The sequence below is a fragment of the Nyctereutes procyonoides genome, unplaced genomic scaffold (assembly GCF_905146905.1).
Source record: "Nyctereutes procyonoides isolate TBG_1078 unplaced genomic scaffold, NYPRO_anot_genome, whole genome shotgun sequence".
Classification (NCBI taxonomy): domain Eukaryota; kingdom Metazoa; phylum Chordata; class Mammalia; order Carnivora; family Canidae; genus Nyctereutes; species Nyctereutes procyonoides.
In genome coordinates this window covers 33,753,116-33,776,774 of record NW_026575042.1, presented here as the reverse complement: position 1 = coordinate 33,776,774, position 23,659 = coordinate 33,753,116, and the positions used below count along the sequence as shown (strand labels likewise).

At 36.3% G+C, this 23,659-nt stretch overlaps 1 protein-coding gene and 1 pseudogene across 6 annotated transcripts in view; both read right to left on the bottom strand.

Moving 5' to 3' along the window:
• NCK1 (NCK adaptor protein 1) overlaps nucleotides 1-23,659 on the bottom strand; it is an 81,453-nt gene that overhangs the window by 21,623 nt on the left and 36,171 nt on the right. For 2 of the 6 annotated variants that reach the window (XM_055321485.1, XM_055321489.1), the window contains exon 2: nucleotides 1,936-2,179. In XM_055321485.1, the coding sequence (XP_055177460.1) occupies nucleotides 1,936-2,161 (226 nt within the window). In that variant the 5' untranslated portion in view covers nucleotides 2,162-2,179. Of the gene's footprint in view, nucleotides 1-1,935; nucleotides 2,180-17,830; nucleotides 17,949-18,020; nucleotides 18,102-21,260; nucleotides 21,305-21,624; nucleotides 21,804-23,659 lie in introns of those variants that run through there. The other 4 variants (XM_055321484.1, XM_055321488.1, XM_055321487.1 and 1 more) reach the window with 4 other exon arrangements.
• On the bottom strand, nucleotides 14,289-14,435 carry LOC129507449 (small nucleolar RNA SNORA62/SNORA6 family; annotated as a pseudogene).

Below are 23,659 nucleotides of genomic sequence, written 5' to 3'. Positions count from 1 at the left end.
ACTCTCTCCTTTGTTTCCCCTTTTCTATCTTTCAAACATTGTCTCCACCAGCACAATCACTGTGAAACAAATCCATTTAGCCACATGGGACATTTAAGTTACCAAAAGGAGTTCAGAAATTTGGAGAAAGAGGCGGCTTTCTGATACAAAAGCTAGAATTACATCATTATACAGAACTAACAATCATTAACTTAAAACAGAATGTTTTCAAGTATCCTGCAATACAAGCAGCAATAACTGTAATACAGTAGTAAAGTTAGCAGAGATACTCTATGACTTTGATATAAAATCTTGCCAAAACTGTCTCAATTATATCAGAAAATAGTATGAAAGGTTTCCCAGGAATATCAACAAATAATAAAAATTCCCTCCAGTTGGGCTTTTTTAAGTTTATATTCAGTAATATCTAAAACTGGGATATATTTCCATTTTGCTCTATGATATTAGGTTTTTCACCATCTTCTGTTTAAACATTTGCCCAGGATACGTATCCTTTTAAAAAGGAATAAAAAGTCTATCTAGGTGTAACCCTAATCCTTTCTGTGCCTGCATTCCTATGAGGCATACTTTCTTGATAGAAGTTACCTTAATTTTCCCCAGTACCTCTGATGTACATGCTTTAAGTAAGTGTCCAATATTTACAAAATCACAAGTATTCCTGGTTCTAACTATGGTCTCTTCTGCTAGAGGAAAATCTGATTTGTCCTTCACTTAAAAACTAGTATTAAAAACTAATAATACTGGTCTTATTTGCAACACCTTAAAATCTTAATAAAAGGTATCCTCAGATATAACAGTTAGAGGTCATGATGAAAATTCAGATTAATAACTCTTTTAGAGTATTAGAATTGTTATTCGCTCACAAAACAATATTCCAATATTTTATATTTACTTTGAGTTATATTATATTTTAGTTTTGCTATTTTACAGTGTCAAAAATAAAAGATTTGTCTTCTGTTGCTGATAACGGAGAGAGCACTCTAGATAACAATGTCAAATAAAAAATAAAGCTAATATAAAGCAGTTAGTCAATAATATTTCATATTTGTCAATCATGCTATATTACTCATTGCCAAACTATCTTTGCAAGCAGAAATTTTACTTTCTCGTCTACATATATACAAAGAACCATTAAGTAAGAGCATGTTTGCCTGAATACCAAAAATGAAATTCTGTCCCTCCCATTCCTTCCTGTCAGCTAAGGAGAGTTTAATTAAAAGAAAAAAGAAAGAGGCCAGTCCTCATCTGTGCATATTTCCTTCCTATCAGCTCAGCCAAGCCCGGTGTGAAGCAAGTTCCATTATCTCTGGCCCTAATGGAGAGCTAGTAAAAACAAACTTTACAGTTAGAGGAAGAAAAAGGGAGGGGGGAGGGGGGAGAAAAATAGGAAAGAAATCGGCTTTGTAGATGCTAATCTACAGTAATGATCGATCCACAATTTGAAACTCTTTTATCAAATACAAGAACAAAATGATGGTTTATTTTTAAAAGCAAAATTCAAAATGTAGGCTATTAAATGTTAAAATATAGCAATGTGTCATGTTAAATAAGTTGCCTTAATGCCTCCTTGGCAATTCTGAATCTCCCTCATTTATTTGCCTCAATGAGATGCAGAATTTGCGCCTCAATTCCTATAGGCATTCACACAGTTCAAGAGGTCCTGGCTAAAGGATCAGACTCAGTCCTGCTCATCAGCACCACTATAGTTTGGCCCTTGAACAGCAAATAGATTTATAGAAAATGCTCACTAACACTTACGCTCTTCTGACTTGAAAATGTGCTATGTGCCAAATGTACCTTGCCTAGCTGAAATTCTAGTCTTGGCCTTCTCTACTCAATTCTGCCCAATGCTGCCAAAATTCTACACAAAGAACGAAGCTCTAACATCCACTTAAAAGAAAGTATTGTTGGTGTTTTAACACAAAAATAACTTACCTAAGGTATCCTTTAGGTTTTTTACAATAGATGCTTTCCGAGCACTGTTTTTCCTCTCCACATAGTTAGAAGGCACAAAACCTGTTTTATTCATGGAGTTTCGAACTCGCCACCAGGATTTAGAGTCATCTAGAAGCCATAATCTCTCATTCTTCTTGATGTCCAGCTCTTGTTCTTGTTGGGCCACATAATCAAATTTGGCTACTACTACCACTTCTTCTGCCATCTTTCAGCAGCTTCAGCACTGTAATAACATATACAATATTTTTACAAGGTTTAATAGTAGTCTACATACTTTTCAAAAAAGATATGTGTACAAACCTAAGAGAACTAAAAGGTTGAAAGAAAAAAATATGAAAAAACAAAAACAAAAAAAACAGGCAATACTAAAATTAATCAAATACTAATTAAGACAAACCTGGTGTAGCTATATTAATAACACACAAAAAGGACAAACCATTAAGGCAAACCATTATCAGTAATAAAGAAGTTCACTACACAATAGAAGGCTTTATTAAATATACCTAACAGCCAAACCTGTGTCTATTAACATAGTTCCAAAATGGACTGACAGAACCACAAAAAAAAAAAAAAATTGGACAAAAAAAAATTGGACAAATCCATTGTCACAGTGGACAATTTTTAACATACTTATCTCAGTAATAAATCAAGGAGACAAAAAAATTATTAAAGCTCAATAAGAACTGACATCAAAATCATTAAGTCTGATCTAATAAACATATACAAATATTACTTCCAAAAGAATATAAATGAAACATATGTGAAAATTATCAAACATTAAGCAATAGAGAAAAAGTCTCAATAACTTTCATGTACTTGGTATCCTACAACCATATTCTGCCAATCATTACAAAAAGCTTTTTAAAAACTTCATGTATCAAAGAAGAAATTATAATAGAATTATGAAAATATGTAGAGGAGTCAAATAATAAAAAGACTATATATAACCAAACTTGTGGGATACAGCGAAAGGAGTATAAGAGATTCTAGTTGTAAATAGTTACAGCAGAAAAATAAGAAAACCTTAAAGTAAGTTATAATGAATTGAGTGTGTCTTAAACAGGTAGAAAAGTAGAATATAAAGTAGAAAAAATGAAATAATACAAATAAGAGTAGAATTTCATTAAACAGAAAGAAATGATACAGAAGAAAGGCTCAACAGCACAAAAAGGTAGTTCTTTGTTATGACTAACAAAATGGACATAGTTCTGGCAACAAGGAAAAAGCACACCCAAATACCAGGAATGAAAAGGGAGTCATAATTAGAATTCTGCACACATTCAAAATACCTGGCAATATTACAAACAACTTTATCAATAAATATGAGCTGAAATGTACAAATTCATAGAAAAATAAAAATTAAAAAAGTACTAACATTTAATCAGTCATTAAGAAATCTTCCCATAACGAACATTAGGATATGGTTTTACAGGAAAGTTCTATTAAAATCCAAAAAACAAGTAATTCCAATTTATACAAACTCTTTCAGAACAAAGAAAGGAAAACTACAAATCTAACTCATTCCTGAATTTATTAGATGAGATCCCTGCTTTCTTCAGAAATTATTTAACATAAACAGTTACCTCTGGCTTAGCAAGCAAATAAATCCAGCTTTTAGTTTTGGATATTGAATAGCATTCTCTTTTCTCAACAACAAACCAAGGTGTTCAATATCCTCAAAGAAATGCATTTTAAGATTTTTTTTTTTTTATGTTAAAAAGAGAGCACAAGCAAGAGGAGGGGCAGAGGGAGAAGCAGATTCCCCACGGAGCAAGGAGCAAGGAGCCAGATTCAGGACTTGATCCCAGGACCCTGGGATCATGACCTGAGCTGAAGGCAAAAGATTAACCGACTGACCTGAAGGCGTCCCAAGAAATGCATTTTAATCTAGAATTCAACATCCAACAGCATTCGAGTGTAGATAACGTTTGCGTTTAGAACACAGATGCCTTTGGGGGGGTGGGGCACTGCAAGGCCTCAAAACCTACTGCACGTTCTTCTGAAAGAATGACTCTAGTATGTACAGCAGTGAATAATTAATAATGCTAAAATAGGAGAATGATGTGGTATTCAAAAAACAATGAACAGAGAAACCAGAAAAATCAGTTTGTATCCTTGTAACCTTTCTGTTTAAAATTACTTGCAAATAAAAAGTTGTAACCAAGTCTAATTAATTACTAGCACATGATGCAAAAAATTTTCAACAATGAGTGATAGGCCTTCTGAGGCAATAGAAGGCAGAGAGGGTTTTTTTTCAGGCATATTTGCAGACTGATTCTAATTCCTTCCCTGTGGGAACCTGCACAAATTAAATAAAATCTACAAATTAAATAATTTTTTTTTTTATGATAGTCACACAGAGAGAGAGAGAGAGAGGCAGAGACACAGGCAGAGGGAGAAGCAGGCTCCATGCACTGGGAGCCCGACGTGGGACTCGATCCCAGGTCTCCAGGACCGCGCCCTGGGCCAAAGGCAGGCGCTAAACCGCTGCGCCACCCAGGGATCCCAAAATCTACAAATTAAATAAAATTTAATCCTGGGCCCCAATGGAATTAATTTTGAAACTTGACAAACTGACTTTAAAATTTATCTAGAAGAGTAATCATGTAAAACCAAAAAATGACATTCTATAGAAAATTAGAGTTGACATGACATTAGGTTGTGTACCTAGAACTTTCTAGTTTCCTAACAATATGCCAATTATCCGTCTAGTTACCACGTTACTATTATTGCACTAGCCATGTGATTACTGGGGATTGACTCTAGTTTCTAAACTGTATTTGAGTTAGTCAAAGCTGCTCCTTCCCATCAAAAGGATAGTAAGGGAATGCTACAAACAACTCTACACACATAAATTTGACAACTTAGAGGAAATGGACCAATTCTTCAAAAAAATACAAATTACCGAAACACACTCAATATGAAATAATTTGAATAGCCCTAATCTATTCAGGAAATTAAATTCATAACTTAAAAACTCTACCCCCCAAAAATTTAAATTTAATTAATTTAATTAATTTAATTAAATTTATTGTTTAAAGAATTATTATTATTATTTTATTATTTAAATAATTTACACTGGGATCCCTGGGTGGCGCAGCGGTTTGGCGCCTGCCTTTGGCCCAGGGCGCGATCCTGGAGACCCGGGATCGAATCCCACATCGGGCTCCCGGTGCATGGAGCCTGCTTCTCCCTCTGCCTGTGTCTCTGCCTCTCTCTCTCTCTCTCTCTCTCTCTCCTCTCCTCTCTCTCTCTCTGTGTGTGACTATCATAAATAAATAAATAAATAAATAAGTAAATAAATAAATAAATAAATAAATAAATAATTTACACCAATTCTACATAATCCTTTCTAGAAAATAGTAGAGGGGAAATATTTCCCAATTTATCTTCGAAACTGATATTACCTGATGTCCCAACTAGACAATAGTATAAAAACAGGAAACTACCAAACAATATCCCTCATTAATATAGATGCAAAAAATTTTAACAAAATATTAGCAAATAGAATTCAGCAGTATATGATAAGAATTAATACTCCATGACCATGTAGGATTTTTCTAGGGATGCAAAGTTGGTTCAACATTCAAAAATTTATCAGTATAATTCAGCACATTAACAAGCTAAGAAAAATCATACGAGTTTATTACTCAATGCAGAAAAAGCATCTGACAAAATTCAACACCCATGATAAAGTTGTCAGAAAAGCAGAAATAAAAGGGAACTTCCTCAACCTGATTAATAGGATCTACAAAAACCCTATAGCTAACAACATACTTAATGGTGAAAGACAGATGCCTTCCTCCTACAATCATGAACAAGGCAGATATCCGCTCTCACTATCCTTACTCAACAAAGCGCTACAAGTTTTAGCCAGTTCAGCAAGGCAAGAAAAGGATAAACTGCACGTAGATCAGAAAAGAAATAAAACTCTCCTATCTGCAGATGACATGACTGATTACAGAAACAATTCTAAAAGCTACAAAAAAAACAAAAAAAATCCCAAAAAACAACCCAAAAACTCTCCCAGTACTAACCAACTAGTGAATTTAGCAAAGTCACAGGACACAAGATCAACAGGCAAAATCAATTATATTTCTAGATGCTGTCTATGAACACATGACAGCAAATTAAAAATGCAATACCAGGGCAGCCCAGGTGGCTCAGCTGTTTAGCGCCGCCGCCTTCGGCCCGAGGGTGTGATCCTGGGGACCTGGGATCAAGTCCCGAGTCCCATGTCGGGCTCCCTGCATGGAGCCTGCTTCTCTCTCTAACTCTCTCTGTCTCTCATGAATAAATAAAATTTTTAAAATAAAATGCAAGACCATTTATAATTACTAAAAAAAAAAAATGAAAGAGGTGCGAGGCTAACATGGAGACTGTATGTTGAAAACTACAAAATGCAGATGAAAGCAATTAAAGAAGATCTAAATAAAAGTGCTTCTGAAATGTAAGACTCCAACATTGTAAGGATGCTATTTTTTCCCAAATTGATACACAGGTTTACATAATTCTTACAAAAGTCCTAGCAAATGTTTTTGTATATATAGACAATATTATTCTATAATTTAGGTGGAAAGGTAAAATAACTAAAATAGCTAAAATGTTTTAAAGTCAAAATAAAAGGGCGGAAAGCTCATTATATAGCTAGAGTAGGCAAGATGTATGGTATCAGCAAAGAAATAGACAAGTATATTAATAGAAAAGAAAGAGAACCCAAAAACAGACCCACACAAATAAGCCCAAGTGGTTTTGATCAAGGTACAAAAAGTAATTCAGTGGGAGTGAGGGAAGCTTTCTCAAGAAATGTTGCTAAAGCAAAAGGACATCAAAAGCTCCTGCCCCAGCAAAAAAGTACAAGACCTAATCTCATACCTCATACAAACATATTCAACATGAATAACAACCTTAAATGTAAAACTAATAAACTTTAAGAAAAATATATAGGGGAAATTCTTCAGGATACAGCTAGGCAAAGAGTTCTTAGACTTGACACCAAAAGCAAGATCTAAAACTCTTGGAAAAACTCAACAGTAGAAAAATAAATTCAGTTAGAAAATGAGCAAAAGACATGAAGAGATATTCACTGAAGAAGATATACAGATGGCAAGCACAAAAAAAGATGTTCATCATCATTAGCTATTAAGAAAATGCAAATTTGGGGATCCCTGGGTGGCGCAGCGGTTTGGCGCCTGCCTTTGGCCCAGGGCGCGATCCTGGAGACCCGGGATCGAGTCCCACATCGGGCTCCCGGTGCATGGAGCCTGCTTCTCCCTCTGCCTATGTCTCTGCGCCTCTCTCTCTCTCCCTCTGTGACTATCATAAATAAATAAAAAAAATTAAAAAAAAAAAAAAGAAAATGCAAATTTAAACCATGGTGGAAAAAAAGTAAAGAATAAAATAAATAAAACCATAGTGAAATGTCACTAAACACCTATTAGAATGGCTAAAATAAAAGAGTAACAATACCAAATGCTGATAAAGATTATGTTGAAACTGGATCACTCATGCGCTGCTGATGAGAATATGTTAAGTGACACAGATGCTCTGAAAAAAAAAAAAAAAACAGTTTGGTAGCTTCTCTACCATACCAAGCAACTGTACACCTGGCATTTATTGCAGAGAAATGAAGACTTCTATTCATACAAAAACTTTTACATAAATGTTGATAGACACCCTATCTGTGATAACCAAAAATGGTAAACCACTCAGGTGTCCTTCAACAAGAGAATGGTTAAACATATTATGGTACATATACTCCATACCAAGGAATACCATTTAGCAATAAAAAGGGAAAAAATAATAAATAGATGCAATAACCTGAATGTATCTCCAAGGAATTATGCTGACAAAAAAAAAAAACCAAAATAATAAAAAACAAAAACAAAACACCAATCCCAAAGTTTATACACTGTGTAACTCCGTTTATATGACATTCTTGAGATGACAAAATGATTTTGGTTACCTGGGATTAAGGAGGGAGTAGGAGTTGGAGGGGAGCAGGTATGGTTATAAAGGGCAACATCAATTCTTGTGGTGATGAAAATATTCTGTATCTTGACTGTATAAATATAACATTCTGGTTGTTGTACTATACTATACTTTCCCCAAATGTCATCACTGGGAGAAACTAAGTAAAGGAGTTACTGAATCGTTCAGTAAATTATAAGATTTCTTATGACTGCATGTGGATCTATATCTCAAAATTAAAAATTTAAAATCCACTGATTAAAGATAAAAGCAAAACAAAAAATAAAATATAGAAATAATATTTTCACATTCCTAATGTAAGGAAGTCTTTTAATACCATGATTTCAGTGTTAGAAACCATAAAATGAAAAATGTTTTAACTTTTATACAGCAAAGGACATTAGTACCTACTGCTGCTGTTAACAAATTATCACAAAGTGACTTAATACAAATTATCTAATAGCTCTGAAGGTTAGAGGTATGAAATGGATCTTGTGGGCTAAAATCAAAGTGTCAGCAGTTGTGCTCCTTCTGGTGGCTGTAGGGGAAAATCTACTCCTTGTCATTTCCATCTTCTAGATGCTGCCTGCATTCCTTGGCTCATGACTGCACCACTCTGACCTTCAGTGTGATCCTCACATCTGTTTCGCTTACTTGAACCCTCTGCCTCCCTCTCATAAGGACCTTTATAATTTACAGTAGCCCACAATAATAATCTAAAATAATCTCCCCATTTCAAAATCCTTAACATATGCAAATTCTCTTTACGTAAGGTGACATTCACAGATTCTGGACATTAGGATTTGTACATCTTTAGGGAAGTCATTATCGTACCTACTGCCAACACCAAAAAACAAAGAGACTAAGTTTAAAAATTGGCAAAGGACAAAGAGCAATTATCTAAGAGAAGGGACAGTCCAAAAGTATTGTAAAAAACAGAAAACAAAAAAAACCAAGTTGATTTAATGCTCCCCAGAATGTACAAAATATGCCTTCCACTACATTACTGGCATTATAATTAAAAATTGATATACAGCTTAAATTTTTAATTATGTAAATTTTCAACACATACAAAGTAAGGAATAGTATAATGAACCCCATACCTATCACCTAACTTAAATTATCAGTATTCTGCCTTTGCAGTTCATCTATCCCCCCAATTACTGGTAATGGTGTTGGGATCCTAGGATTTCACCTACAAATCCTGACAGTTAAGAACACATACCCCACAAAAGTTAGCAATGAATCAAGCGCTCTTTTACCTTTTTTGTCATGGGCCCCCCACCTCATAGCAAAAAGAAGTTAAGTCTGGTAAAACCTATAACCCCGAGTAAGAATAAGGTTTTAAATGCATAAAAATGCAAGACATGGCAAATATACAGAAATTCAGTTATCAAGATATTTTTTTAAAAAAACTTGTACTGTTAAAAATGTAAGTGCTTCTTCATTAAGGCTAAGAGCACCTGCAACAATTCTTTCCTTTTATCCAATGCTAATGTTCAAGTTTTACTAAGTATATTTAAATAGTCTTTTATAGTTGGTTTGTTTGAGCCAGGATCTAAACTAAGTCTATACATTACTCTTTAATTTTTTTTTTTTTTATTTATGATAGTCACAGAGAGAGAGAGAGAGGCAGAGACACAGGCAGAGGGAGAAGCAGGCTCCATGCACCGGAAGCCCGACGTGGGATTCGATCCCGGGTCTCCAGGATCGCGCCCCGGGCCAAAGGCAGGCGCCAAACCGCTGCGCCACCCAGGGATCCCTACATTACTCTTTAGTTAATGTTTCCTATCTCCTTCCTCTATATAACAGTTCTCTTTCCCCACTATTTCCACATGATTTATCAAAGGACTCGGCTTCATTTGTCCTGTAGCACTCCCTACATTGTGGATTTGATTGAGGTTCATGTTCATGGTGTTCCTTTATCTCCTCTATCTCCTGTAAATTGATAATTTTATCTAGAAACTTTATTGCCCCATCCCCCCAACCCAGGTTCTTTTGTTGTTGCTGATGCAAGAATAGTTCGCAGATAATTCCTGAGAACTACTTATTGCCATAATACAGGAGGCACCCTATGTCTGGCTGATGTTTAAAATGAATGATTACACTAATACACAGGCTCTATAAGAAAGGCAAAATAGATGCTTCTGTGTGGTTAGAACACCAACTAGATAAACGGCAGAGTTCATTTGTTTCCATTTTTTTGGAGAACACTTTAGTTTTCCTTTTAAAAATTTAGTTATTTTCAAAGTTTATTTATTTATACAGGTTATTTCTATACCCAATGCTGACTTCACGACTCCAAGATCAAGAGTTGCAGGTTTTCTGAATGAGCCAGCCAGGTACCCTTAGAATTTAATTTTAATTCATTATTATATAAAGCATTTAGATGGTTCTAAAAGTGTAACAACCAAATAAGGTACATTCAGAGTTCTGCTTCCATATTCACCTTCTCTCTCTTGTGTCTCCTTTTCTCTATGGGATAACCATTTTTTATTGGTTTTGGTTTATCTTTCTATTGTTTGAATATATAAGAGAAAACATATGTAAATTGGAAATTCTAATTTTCATGTCCGCTCACAACATGCATACACACAAAGGGAGGGGCACACTATGGACTGTCTGAACCTTACTTTTTTCAGTTTAACAATATATCCTGAACACCATTCCAAAGCAGTACCAAAGTTCTTTTCTAACTATTACACAGTACTTCATCAGTATAGAAGTATCTCAGTTTCTCAATTAGATCTTACTGATGGACAAGGAGTTGTTTCCAGCCTTCTGATATTAAATAGTGCTGCAATGAAGTCTAATACACATGTCATTTGTTTTTCTGTTAGGGTACTATTGGGTTAGTCATAGAAGTAAGAATGCTGAATTGAAGCTTAAGGTTTACATAATTTTGTGAGATAGTGTCAAATTCCCTATCCATAGGTTCTTTTTTTTTTTAAGATTTTATTTATTTATGGGGGGGGGGGGAGGCAGAAACACAGGCAGAGGGAGGAGCAGGCTCCATGCAGGGAGCCCAACGTGGGACTCAATCCCGGGTCTCCAGGATCACACCCTGGACTGAAGGCAATGGTAAACCACTGAGCCACTGGGGCTGTCCCACCGTAGGTTCTTTTTCCTTTTGTATTCTCCACAATATATGGGAGTGATTATTTCCTCACAGTATCACCAACAAACTGTGGATTTTGGATTTTTTGCCAGATAGGTAAGAAATGGCATTTCAGGGACACCTGGGTGGCTCAGTGGTTGAATGTCTGCCTTCATCTCAGGGTGTGGTCCTGGGGTCCCAGGATCAAGTCCCACATCGGGCTCCCTGTGGGGAGCCTGCTTCTCTCTCTGCCTGTGTCTCTGCCTCTCTCTGTGTCTCTCACGAATGAATAAATAAAATCTTACAAAAAAAAAAAAGTGAGGGGCATTTCAAGCAGTTTTTATTTGTATTTCTCCATTACAGTGAAATTAAGCAACTTTTCCCAAATTTAAAGGATTTACTTTCGTTTTTCTGTGTGGACTACTTGTTTACATCTTTTGCCCTTTTTCTCAAGGTATAGCTTTTCTTTTCCAATTTTTAGAAACACTTTATATAGTAGGAATATTTGCCCTTTGTCTTTGATATAAATTGTTTCCAGTCATGGGTCTTTTTAACTTGGTTATTATATTTTAGGTATAAAAGTTTTTAAGAAGGGGCAATGGGGGTGGCTCAGTTGGTAGAGCATCTGCCTTTAGGTCAGGTCATGACCCCAGGGTCCTGGGATGGAGCTCCACATGGGCTTCCTGCTCAGTGAGAAGTCTGACTCTTCCTCTTTTTCCACTCATGCCCCACACCCAAATAAATAAACACAAATAAATTTTAAAAAATACAATTTTTGAAGAATTTGACAATACTTGCCAAATTTTAAGTGCATATTTCTTTGAATCAGCAATCTACACACAAGAAAAAAGTAATGCAAGTATCCGAAGTCATAAGAATGTTTGCTATGGCATTGCTATTAACTGTGAAAAATAAGGAATAAAATGTACACCAAGAGTGGCAGGGTAAAATGGTTAATAAATATTAAGCAAAAATGCAAATTCCAAAACAATAGGATTATAATTCTATTTTTTTTAAAAACTCCCATTATATATGTTTGTACATGTATTAAAAAGTTCTAGGAGGATATACATCAAATTATAAAAGCGATGGCCTAAGTGAATGGGAAGATTGGTAAAGCTTACTGGTTCATACTCCACAGATATGTATGCTTTGAATATTTTACAAATAATTACATATTACTCTATTATTTTTTAAAGATTTTATTTATTTATTCATAAGAGACACACACAGAGAGAGAGAGAGAGGAGGGGGGGCAGAAGCATAGGCAAAGGGAGAAGCAGGCTCCACACCGGGAGCCTGATGTGGGACTCAATCCCAGGACCCCAGGATCACGCCCTGAGCCGGAGGCAGACGTTTAACCACCGCTGAGCCACCCAGGCATCCCTACTCTATTTTTTAAAAGTGTACCATAAAAAGAAAAAACTGAAAGCTATAAAACAATAGGAATTGGCAGCCAAAACACAAAGTAGGGGTGAGGAAACATGGAGAAAGTATGAAGAAAAAGAAATGAGAAATAAGGGTATAAAGTAAATCTGTTTTATTGTAGAATCACGACTAAAACCTAAACAATTAGAACATAAAGAAAAAATGCACAAGAAACAAAAACATACAAAAATAAAACAAAAAAACACTAATAAGTTAACTTCCCTTTGATGATCATTTCTTCAGTTAAGTAGCAGATAAAAGAGCTAACGTGATTTTAGAGTCCAGATAATAGGGAAAACTATCTTTAAACACAAGAAATAGTGATAGGACCTGCTTACACTACAAGAGGGACAGCAACTGAGGCCAAATGAGAAAACAAAGTAATGTTTCCTATTTCGTGCTTACTCTGATCTCATGCCTACTCTGAAGCAAAACTAAGAGAAGATGGGTTGAAACATCTGCATTATTTTAACAGCCATTTCCCTCTTGATCTCTTTTAGCCAAATTTAGTTCAAATTATATTACTGAATATGGTATGACTCCACTCTTCTTTGATCCAGCCAAGAGGCCTGGTTTGTAAAGCTGGTCACTTAACATTCTATATTCTCCCACAAAAGCTTCAGCTCGGGGCAGCCCTGGTGGTTCAGCGGTTTGGTGCTACCTTCAGCCTAGGGCATGATCCTGGGGACCAGGGATCGAGTCCCACGTTGGATTCCCTGCATGGAGCCTGCTTCTCCCTCTGCCTGTGTCTCTGCCTCTCTCTCCCTCCCTCCCTCCCTCTCTCTCTCTGTGTGTCTCATGAATAAATAAATAAAATCTTAAAAAAATTAAAAAAGGTTCAGCTCCATGTTTCCAACTACATTCATGATATTTATACTTGGATGTTCTAGGCCCCTACTCTTACTTTCAGGAACTGGGTTCCTGTCCTTTGGTCTGTGTCCATATACATGGCACTTGAACCCAGGAGCCTTTACTAACCAGTGTCCAATTCCTGCCTGACATCAAGTATCGGCTTTCCTTGATAGAATCTCAACTGCCTATTTTGATCCCCACTGATTGCCTGCCCTGCTCTGATAATACAAATTATCATGGACCCTGGAACTGACATCAGTCACTGTTTACAGTACTCACATCCTGCTTGCCTTTTCTTCCTGGGTTAATTTCCTGATCTCATTTTGTTTTTCAAATTCACCTCCAATCTCATTCCCAAACTAGACCTATATATACACATTTGCTGATCATACTCCTGGACTTTCCTCATCTGGTTGTTACAAGAATAGGACTAAATTGACATTAAAGAACTCAATTACTTCAATGTCACTACAGACAATACAGAATTTACTATTCTAGAGATCTGCAATAAATGATCATTCTTTATTATTAGAAAGGGATCAGTAGACTAAATTGAAGAACACCTACTGGCTTACAATCAGAGGTTTTTATACCCTTTCACAAAGATTGGGAGTTGTTAAAAATATGTAACTCTACACCAAGGAATGTTTATCGAATGTAGATAAGTCAGGTATTTAACCTAACATTTCCCTTACAATAATCCTTTGAAATATAATCCTCACTTTACAAAACAGGATACAAAGAAGTTAAATGGCTTTTAACCTTTAGAAAATAAGTGGTGGAAACTGGAAGACAAATGCATGTTCTTTTGACCTCAAGGTTCATACATTTTTTTTTAAATTTTAATTCCAGTACATAGCGTTACATTAGTTTCAGGTATACAATATAGTGATTCAACAGTCCTATACATTACTCAGTGCTCATCATGATAACTGTACAAGTTGATGTACTTTTGATTCCCACGTTGCCCCCCCCCCTTTTAAATACTTGTAGCAAGAATTACCATCAAACTCCACTCATTGGGCCAGAGACTCCTGTGGTATTAAAGTCTTGCCTCTCATGTAGCACAATACCTACACTGAGCTCATCAGCCAGCCAGTACCCTCAACTCCAACCTCTAACAATGTGTAGTACCATGCTGCCTTGTAAAGACCAGAAAATGAGAGTATAAAGTTATAAATGCATGGAAACCAACTACCTACTAAATTAGCAATTCTTAAACTATTTAGTCTCAAAACCCCTTTACATACTTAAAATTAATGAAGACTCAAAATGGTTTTGTTTATGTTGATTGTATCGATCAATATTTAACCACATTGGGAATTAAAAGTGAGAAAATGTTATTTTTAAATTCAACTAAATATGGTATTTAATCCAATACAGAATTTTTTTTTTTTAAGATTTTATTTATTTATTCATGAGAGACTCCATGCAGGGAGTCTGACGTGCAACTAGATCCTGGGACTCCAGGATCATGCCCTGAGCCAAAGGTAGACGCTCAACCACTGAGCCACCTAGGCATCTCAATACAGAACACTTTAATGAAAATTCTCTTTTCCTTGAGACGCAATGCCTGGATGGCTCAGTGGTTGAGCCTCTGCTTCGGGCTCAGGCCGTGATCCCGGAGTCCCGGGATAGAGTCCCATATCAAGCTCCTTGCATGGAGCCTGCTTCCCCTGTCTCTGCCTCTCTCTCTCTGCCTCTCTCTGTCTCTCATGTATAAATAAATAAAATCTTTAAAAAATATATTTCCCAAACAAAAATATCAGTGAAAAGAGTGGTGTTATTTTATATTTTTGCGAATCTGTTTAATGTCTGACTTAATAGACTCTTCTGTTTCTGCTTTTAATGTACTGCAACATACTGTTCTGGTTGAAAAGAAAACCTGGTGTTACACAGATATGTAGTTGGAAAAAGAAGAGTACTTTTAAGAGTCTTCACAGATATTTGTGGATATTCTTTATTGGTACTACACTAAAACTTGACAAGTGGTAGAGTTTCTTAAATACTTGTTTGTTATGTGGAATCTGAAACTACACTCAGTTATATTAAAATTCATTGGCCTAAATATTTTTAATTCCAGGGAAAATGGGTATAAGCAGCTTCTCTCTCCAACTAATTACAACTAAAATCTCCAGAAAAAAAATACAAAGAATCAGCTCCTGAGGACTCTGAAAAGTAAATAATATCAGGCAGACTACAAAGGGAAATCAATCTGAAAAAAAAAAAAACAAAAAAAAAAAAACAATACATCAACAATAAATTTCCTTTTGGTTTCCCCCCTTCTGCTTTATTTTCTGGCTTTGACCCAAAGGTAGGCACAACAGGAAACATAATAGGTGCATCAGGAAAAAACTCAAGAGAAGCTCATTTGGCCAAAAAGGACGGGTGGAAAGGCTCTTGAAAGCCAGAAGACTGTGGGTTAAATCTCTGAGGCTTTATTTCTTCTTTTTTCCCCCTCTCCCAGTGCTGTCTCAAGGCCAGCCTCAGTTGTGGATCTGCACCACTGCCACAATGGTGGCTATGGCACATACAATAAGACCCCAAGGAAAAACCTATCTCTCCAGGTAAAGGAAGAGAAAAAGTAACCAGCTGGTGCAAAGAATATGGTGGAAATACCCACTATCTCACCACTTCACCCTTAAGTCAAGCACAGCCATATCCAGAACTGAGTAACAACATGAAAGACTAAAACTCATAATAAGAGAAGCCAACCTTTCTGGTAAAAGGAACCAGGAAGAGGGGTTGCTGAGGATAGGTAAATATGGGGAAAACTCTCATGAGAAGAGAGCTGATGAAGGCAATCTATAACAAAGACTCTCTTCTTGACTAGTCAAGCTCTTCTGAGTCCTCTTCTTGACTAGGCCTCAATCTTGGCCTATAAAAACTGCAGACTCTTAACATCAATGATTTTATCCATGCTCTCACACTAAAAGACTTAAAAAAACACTAGTCATTTCATTTTTTTTTAAGGTTTTCTTTATTTATTCATGAGAGACATACACACAGAGAGAGGCAGAGACACAGGCAGAGGGAGAAGCAGGCTCCATGCCGGGAGCCTGACGTGAGAATCGATCCCGGGTCTCCAGGATCACGCCCTGGGCTGAAGGTGGTGCTAAACTGCTAAGCCACCGGGGCTGCCCAACACTAGTCATTTCTAATGGCTTAAGGCCACATCCCAAGGATGACAGTTCCATCCCCTAAAAGTTCCTGCATGAGGAAGCTCGATATTGCAAGAATTTACTATGTGTTCTACCTGAAGTTGGTGATGAGAGGTCCCTATAACCCCTCTTAGTTACTTTAGAAAGCTTGCAACTATAAATATTTCCACTGCACCTTTAAAATATAAATCTTCTACCACCTCGAAGTGTTTTCTCAGAACAGAGAGCCATCTCTTTAAAATGTAAACATTCAATGTGGCACCTATGTGACTCAGTTGGTTAGGCATCCAACTGTTGGTTTCAGCTCAGGTCATGATCTCAGGGTCGTAGGATCAAGCCCCAAACTATGCTCCGTGCTGGATGTGGATGGAGCCTTCTTGGGATTCCTTCTCTCTCTCTCTCTGCCTGCCCTGTGCACACATACTCCGATCGATCCACCTATCAATCAATCAATAAAATGTAAACTTTCAGTGAGATACAACTCATTCTTGCTCTCAGTCCCTGTAGGAGGGTAAGGGCCTCTTGTCATAAAGATGTTTGTTTCTCCTCTGGGTAAGTGTCAATTACAAATCCAGATGGCCTAGTCAAGTAGACCAATTAAAAAGGCATTGAAAACTAAAGTATAAAATAGCTATCACCCAAGTTCCGGACCATCCCTGACTGTTAGAGATAGCACAAAGACTCAAACAGTACAGCAAAGATCTAGAAAATTAAACTGATGCTGGCACTACTACCCACAAAAAGCAAAAAGATGGGTTTGAATCTAATCTAATCAGATTGATGTGTGCTAAAACAGCAGCAAAATAAAAATTCTCTTAGAGATTTTAACAGGATCCAAAGCCTCACAAAATAATACTTAAAATATCCAGTATACAATCTAAAATTATTCAAAATACAAAGAAGTAGGAAAATCTGGTCAAAAGGTCAAAGAAAAAGATAACCAATAGGTGCCAACCAAGAAATGACCCAAATGTTGGAATTATTAAGACTTAAAAGCAGCTGTTATAACCATGCTCCATAAGGTAAATGTGAACATTCTCAAAAGAAACAGAAAGATCTCACCTGAGAAGGAGTAGTTATTAAATAGGATCAAATGGAAATTTTATAACTAAAAAAAAAAATCACAATATTTGAAATAAAAACTTCATTGGAGAGGCTGAGTACCAGAATCAAGATGATAGATGCATTAATTTCCTATGGCTGCTGTGACAAAATACCACAAACCAGGTGATTTAAAATAACAAAAATTAATTCTGTCATAGATCCAGATATCAATCAAGGACTCAATCAATGATTCTGAAATAAAGGTGTTGACAGGGCTATATAAACTATCTCTGAAGACTCTAGAAGAGAAAGTACACTTTACCTTGTCCAGCTTCTGGTGGCTGTCAGCATTGCTTGTGGCTACATCACTCTGCCTCTGTGGTCATGCCTCTTCATCCTCTTCTATTAAATCTTCCCCTGCCTCATAAAGCCACATATCACTGAATTTGGGGCTCATCAGATAAACCAGTATAAATTCAACCTCTCAAAATCCTTACCATCATTAATCATACCTTTTGCCATGTGAGGTAATGTTCATAAATTCCAGGGATTAAGAAATATTTACATCTTTTTGGAGGTTGCTATTCAGCACACTACAATAGAGGAAAGATAAGGTGACCCTGAAGACAGATCAATACAAATTATCCAAGCTGAAGAACAGAGTAGGGAAAATATTTTGAAAAGGAACAGGGCTTCAAGGACTAATGAGACAATATCAAAAGAACTACTATTCATTCTTTGGAGTCCCGAAAGAAAAGGTAATGGTGCAGAAAAAATACTTGAAGAAAAGGTGGAAATTTTCTAAAAGTATGCAAAGGACTTAAATTTATAGATTCAAAAAACTAAGGCAAACTCCAAATAGGATAAACTCAGACCATGTCCAGGTACATCATAATCTGACCGCTAAAAAGAAAATCTTGAAAGCCACAAAAGAATGACAAATTACATATGTGGCAGTGGTTCTTAACTGGGGATTATTTCATATCCAAGGGGATATTTAACAATGTCTGAAGTCACTTTTTATTGTCACAACTGGAAAGAGGGGGACAGAATGGTGCTACTACGAGAGGGCAGGAATATGCTAAACATCCTACAATAAATAGGACAGCCGTCCACAGTAACAAATTATCCAATCCAATGTGCTAAGATTGAGAAAACCTGATATAGAAGACAATTTGAATGACTAAGAATTTCTCACCAGAAAACAGGACCCACATCTTAAAAATGCTGAAAGCAAGCAACCAACAACACAGAATTCTATACTCAGTGAAAATATCCTTTAGTAATGCAATGAAAAAAGACATTCTCAGATGAAGAAAAAACTAAAGCTATTTTGTTGCCAGCAGATGGCCTCTAATTGAAATATAATCAAAGGTCTTAAGGCTAAAAGAAATTATCAGAGGAAAACATGAAATTTCAGCAATGAAGGAAGAACAAAAAAAGGTATATATCTGGGTGAATATAGTAATATTTTTTCCATCTCTTAAACTCTTTAAAACACGCATAGCTTTTGAAAGGGAATATAATACTAACACGGGGGTTTCACATATGTATAATTCATATGACAATTATATAAAGTGGGGAGGGCAATGGGACCTATATGATTGTAAGGTTTTATGTTCTATTTTAAGTGGTAAAATATAAATTCTAGATATACTGTGAAAAATTAGTATATAAAGTACATTATAATCTTTAAGGCCATCACTAAAAAAATAGGACAAAGAAATACAACCAAAAACTAGTACATACAATAAAATGGATACTAAAAAGTACTCCAATAATCCAAAAGAATAAAAAAACAGAGGAACAAAAAAAAACCCACAAGAAATAGATAACACATAATTAAGCTCAAATACATCAGTAATTACATTAAATAAGTGGCCTTAACTAATTAAAAGACAGAGGTGATCAGATGAAATTAAAAAACAAGATTCAAGTGTTATCAGATAACCATTTTGAATATAATGATAGATGGCATAAAAGGAAAAGGATCATGCAAACAGGAATCAAAAGAAAGCTGGAGTTGCTATATAAATGCCTAAGAAAGTAATTTTCTGAACAAGGAAAACTGCTGGGTAGAGAGACACAAGATAATGAGAAAAAGGTTAATTCATCAAAATGACAATTTAAAAAAATATATATATTTAATAGAGTTGAAAAATACATTAAGCAAAAGTGATTAGAATGGAAAAGAAGTAAATAAATCCACTATTCTTGAAAATTGCAAATACTTTCGGTAATCCATAAAACAGGCAGAAAAGCATCAAAAAAAACGAAGATTTAAATATCATCAACCAACTGAATGAATCTAATTGACCTTTATACAACATTACATTCTAAAGCAGCATAGACATCTTTTCAAGTGCACATGTAATATTCAAGACAGATCACATTCTGGACCATAAAATAAACATTAATAAATGTGAAAGAACTGATATTGCACAGCATATGATCTCTGACCATGACAGAATTAAACTAGGAGTATTAGAAAGATAACTAGAAAATCTCTAAGTATTTGGAAATTAGACAACACACTTCTAAACAACTCATATATCACAGAGGGAAATTAGAAAATATTTTGAACTTAAGTAAAAATGAAAACACAACATATAAAAATTTGTTAGATGCACCTAAAGTAGTATTTTATTATAAGGAAATTCATGGTATTAATTGCCATTAATGAAATATTAGAAAACAAATCCCAAATCAAAAATAATGTAAGTTTCTAGGCACCTGGGTCACTCAGTCAGTCAAGCATCTGACTCCTGATTTCAGTTCAGGTCTCTTTTCTTTTTTTTTTAAGATTTTATTTATTTTGTTTTTTTTTTTTTAAAGATTTTATTCATTTATTCATAAGAATACACAGAGAGGAGAGAGGGAGAGAGAGGCAGAGACACAGGCAGAGGGAGAAGCAGGCTCCATGCAGGGAGCCCGATGTGGGACTTGATCCCGGGACTCCAGGATCACACCCTGGGCTGAAGGCAGCGCTAATCCACTGAGCCACCAGGGCTGCCCTAAGATTTTATTTATTTATTCATGAGATACACAGAGACCTAGGCAGAGCTCCTTGTGAGGAACTCAGTGCAGGTCTCATTCCCAGGACTCCAGAATCACAACCTGAGCCAAAGGCAGACACTCACTGAGCCAGCCAGTGACCTCAGTTCAGGTCTTGATCTCAGGGTCATGAGTTCAAGCCCCATGTTGGACTCCAAAATAGTAGTAGTAGTAGTAGTAGTAGTAGTAGTAGTAGTAGTAGTAGTAATAATAATAATAATAATAATAAACACTACTAATAGTGTAAGTTTCTGCCATAAGAAACTAGAAGAATAGCACATCAAGCCCAAAGGAAACAAAAAGGACATAATAAAGACCAGAAATCAGTGAGACTAAAAAAAAAAAAAATTAGAAAAAAACCACTGAAGCCAAAAGGTTCTCTGAAAAGATCAAGAAAATTGATGACTCTCTAGCAAGAATAACAAAAAAGACAAATTACTGAAAGAAACACAAAACATAAAAACATAAGAGAATACTATTGCTGTGGTCTGAATGTTTATGTCTCCTCAAAATTAATGTTGAAATCTTAACCACCATAATTATTATAAGTAGGGCCTTTGGGAGCTCATTAGGCCCTAAGGATGGAATTCTCACCAATGGGATTAGTACTTTCATTAAAGAAATCCCACAGAGATCCCTAGTCCCTTCTACCATGTGAAGATACAAGAAGCCTGCACATGGAGGAGGGAGGGACTCACCTGACCATGCTGGCACCCTGATCTCAGACTTCGATCTTCCAGACCTGTGAGAAATAAGTTTCTGCTGTTTATAAGCCACCCAGCCTGTGCTATTTTGTTTTAGCAGCCCAAACAATAAGACAGAAAATTGGTACCAAGAATGGAAGCTGTGTTTCTGACAGATATCCAAAAATGTGGGAGTGGCTTTCAAATGGATAATGGGTAGAATCTGGGGGTGCATGCCAGAAAAAGTCTACATTGCCATTAATAGACTGTTAAGGTCAAATTCTTCTGAAGGCTCAGAAGGGGAGAGCTGTAAGCAAAGCCTAAATCCTTTTTTTTTTTTAATTTTATTTTATTTGAGAGAGAGTGTGCACACACGTACCTGCATGCACGAGTCACGGAGGGGTAGAGGGAATGGGAGAAGCAGACTCCTTGCTGAGCACAGAGCCTGATGTGGGGCTCAATCTTAGGATCAGGATCTGAGCCACAGTCAGATGCTTAACCAACTGAGCCACTGGATGCCCCAGTTTCGATCCTAAGTGGTCATGAAGAGAATGTTGGCTGAAATACAGAGCGTTAAAAAAGAGACATCAGGCCCAAATTGGAGTTGCTCATGCTAAGCACCACGTCAAAAAAAATTAAGACTAAGACTCAATACCTGACATAATTGCAGTTTCAGCCTCTCCCAGAAATGTAACCTTTAACCAGTCCATCTGGAATTACCTGGTCAGCACCAGTGAGGTAATACATCCAACAGACCCCATCTGTCCTCCATCGGAAGTTGATCGTATCTGAAATAATCCACTCCTTGATACAAACTTCCTTTTCCTGCCCCTGCCAAAAAAAGCTTTTAATTCTGTATAGCTCTTTGGAGCTCCTTTCTATCTGCTAGATGAGATGCTGTCCAATTCATGAGTTGTCAAATAAGCCAGTAAGATCTTTAAATTTACTCAGTTGAATTTTGTTTTTTAACAACAATAAAACCCAAGCTGATGACGCCTCAGACAGAAATGAGGTACATGTTATTGGAAACAGAAAGAAAGGTGATCCTTGTTATGACAAGACACTTGGCTGAACCATATTCACTTCCTAATGTTTCAAGGAAGGGTAGAACTTGTGAAGATGAAACTGGCTATCTATCTGAGACCATTTCTAAGCAAAGTGTTGAAACTGTGGCTTGGATTCTCTTGAATGCTTATAGTAAACACGGAAAGAAAAATACCTTGGGATCCCTGAGTGGCTCAGCGGTTTGGCCTGCCTTCGGCCCAGAGTGTGATCCTGGAGTCCGGGGATCGAGTCCCACATCAGGCTCCCCGCCTGGAGCCTGCTTCTCCCTCTGCCTGTGTTTCTGCCTCTCTCTCTCTGTGTGTCTCTCATGAATAAATAAATAAAATCTTTAAAAAAAAAAAAAAAGAAAGAAAAATACCTTAAAGATGGAACTGTTAAAAGGGGAAATTAATTTAAAAGGTAGAAAATTCTCAGCCTGCTGTAGTGCAAAAAAAAAAGAGAGAGAGAGAGAGAGAAAGCAAGAAAACACATTCAGAACAGAACACTAAGAGTGTTTTAAGGGGAAAGGGATCCTTTGATAGAGATTAGTATGGGTGTGAAAATCAGATTCAATCAGCCACCCCAGCAGGAAGCAGCTAGTTAGAACGAGAAAAAGGCAAGAAGGAATGAAGAAAGATTTTCAAGCCTTCTTAGATTTTATAGGATATAACCATAGAATTATTCCACTGCAAATGTAAGATATTCCTCAAGACAAGGGAAGAAGGACCTAAAAGGTGACTCAGTGATTATTAAAACGCTGCCTCCCCCATTTCAAAAGAAGAGGCCATCACCTGGGTTTCAACAAGCTAGAAGAATCCCAGCCCAAAGCTGTGGAGGCCAGGCCAGTAGAGCCAATGGCATATTATTTCACCCTAGGGAGAATGCCTCAGGTTGCACCCAGATAAGTCCCAGAACAAAAATATTTAAATATTTAACATTTTTAAATGGTCAAATACTTGAACAGATACTTCACCAAAGAAGATAGAAGTTTCTCCCACTATCTGAGAGTAGAGCATTCCTATGAAACCTTTCAGAAGCCAAAATGACATAAAATGAAATATATCTCCTGCTTTCTGAAAGTTCAAGTCTCATCATTTTGCTTTTACTAAAGATCTACATTAGTACCTGCTTTCACCAACCAAAAGAAATCTGAAAAGGATTTTCACTTTTACAAAAAAAAAAAGCCATTACTGTACTAATGTGGGTCTTAAGTGGCATAACACGAACTTTTGGAAAGAGGGGATACTGTACAATGACAACATATAACCATATGTGAAGATCTTCAATATCATAAGTCATTAGAGAAATGCAAATTAAAGCCACAAAATGATATCACAACACAGCAAACTAAATGGCTCAAAAAGATAAGG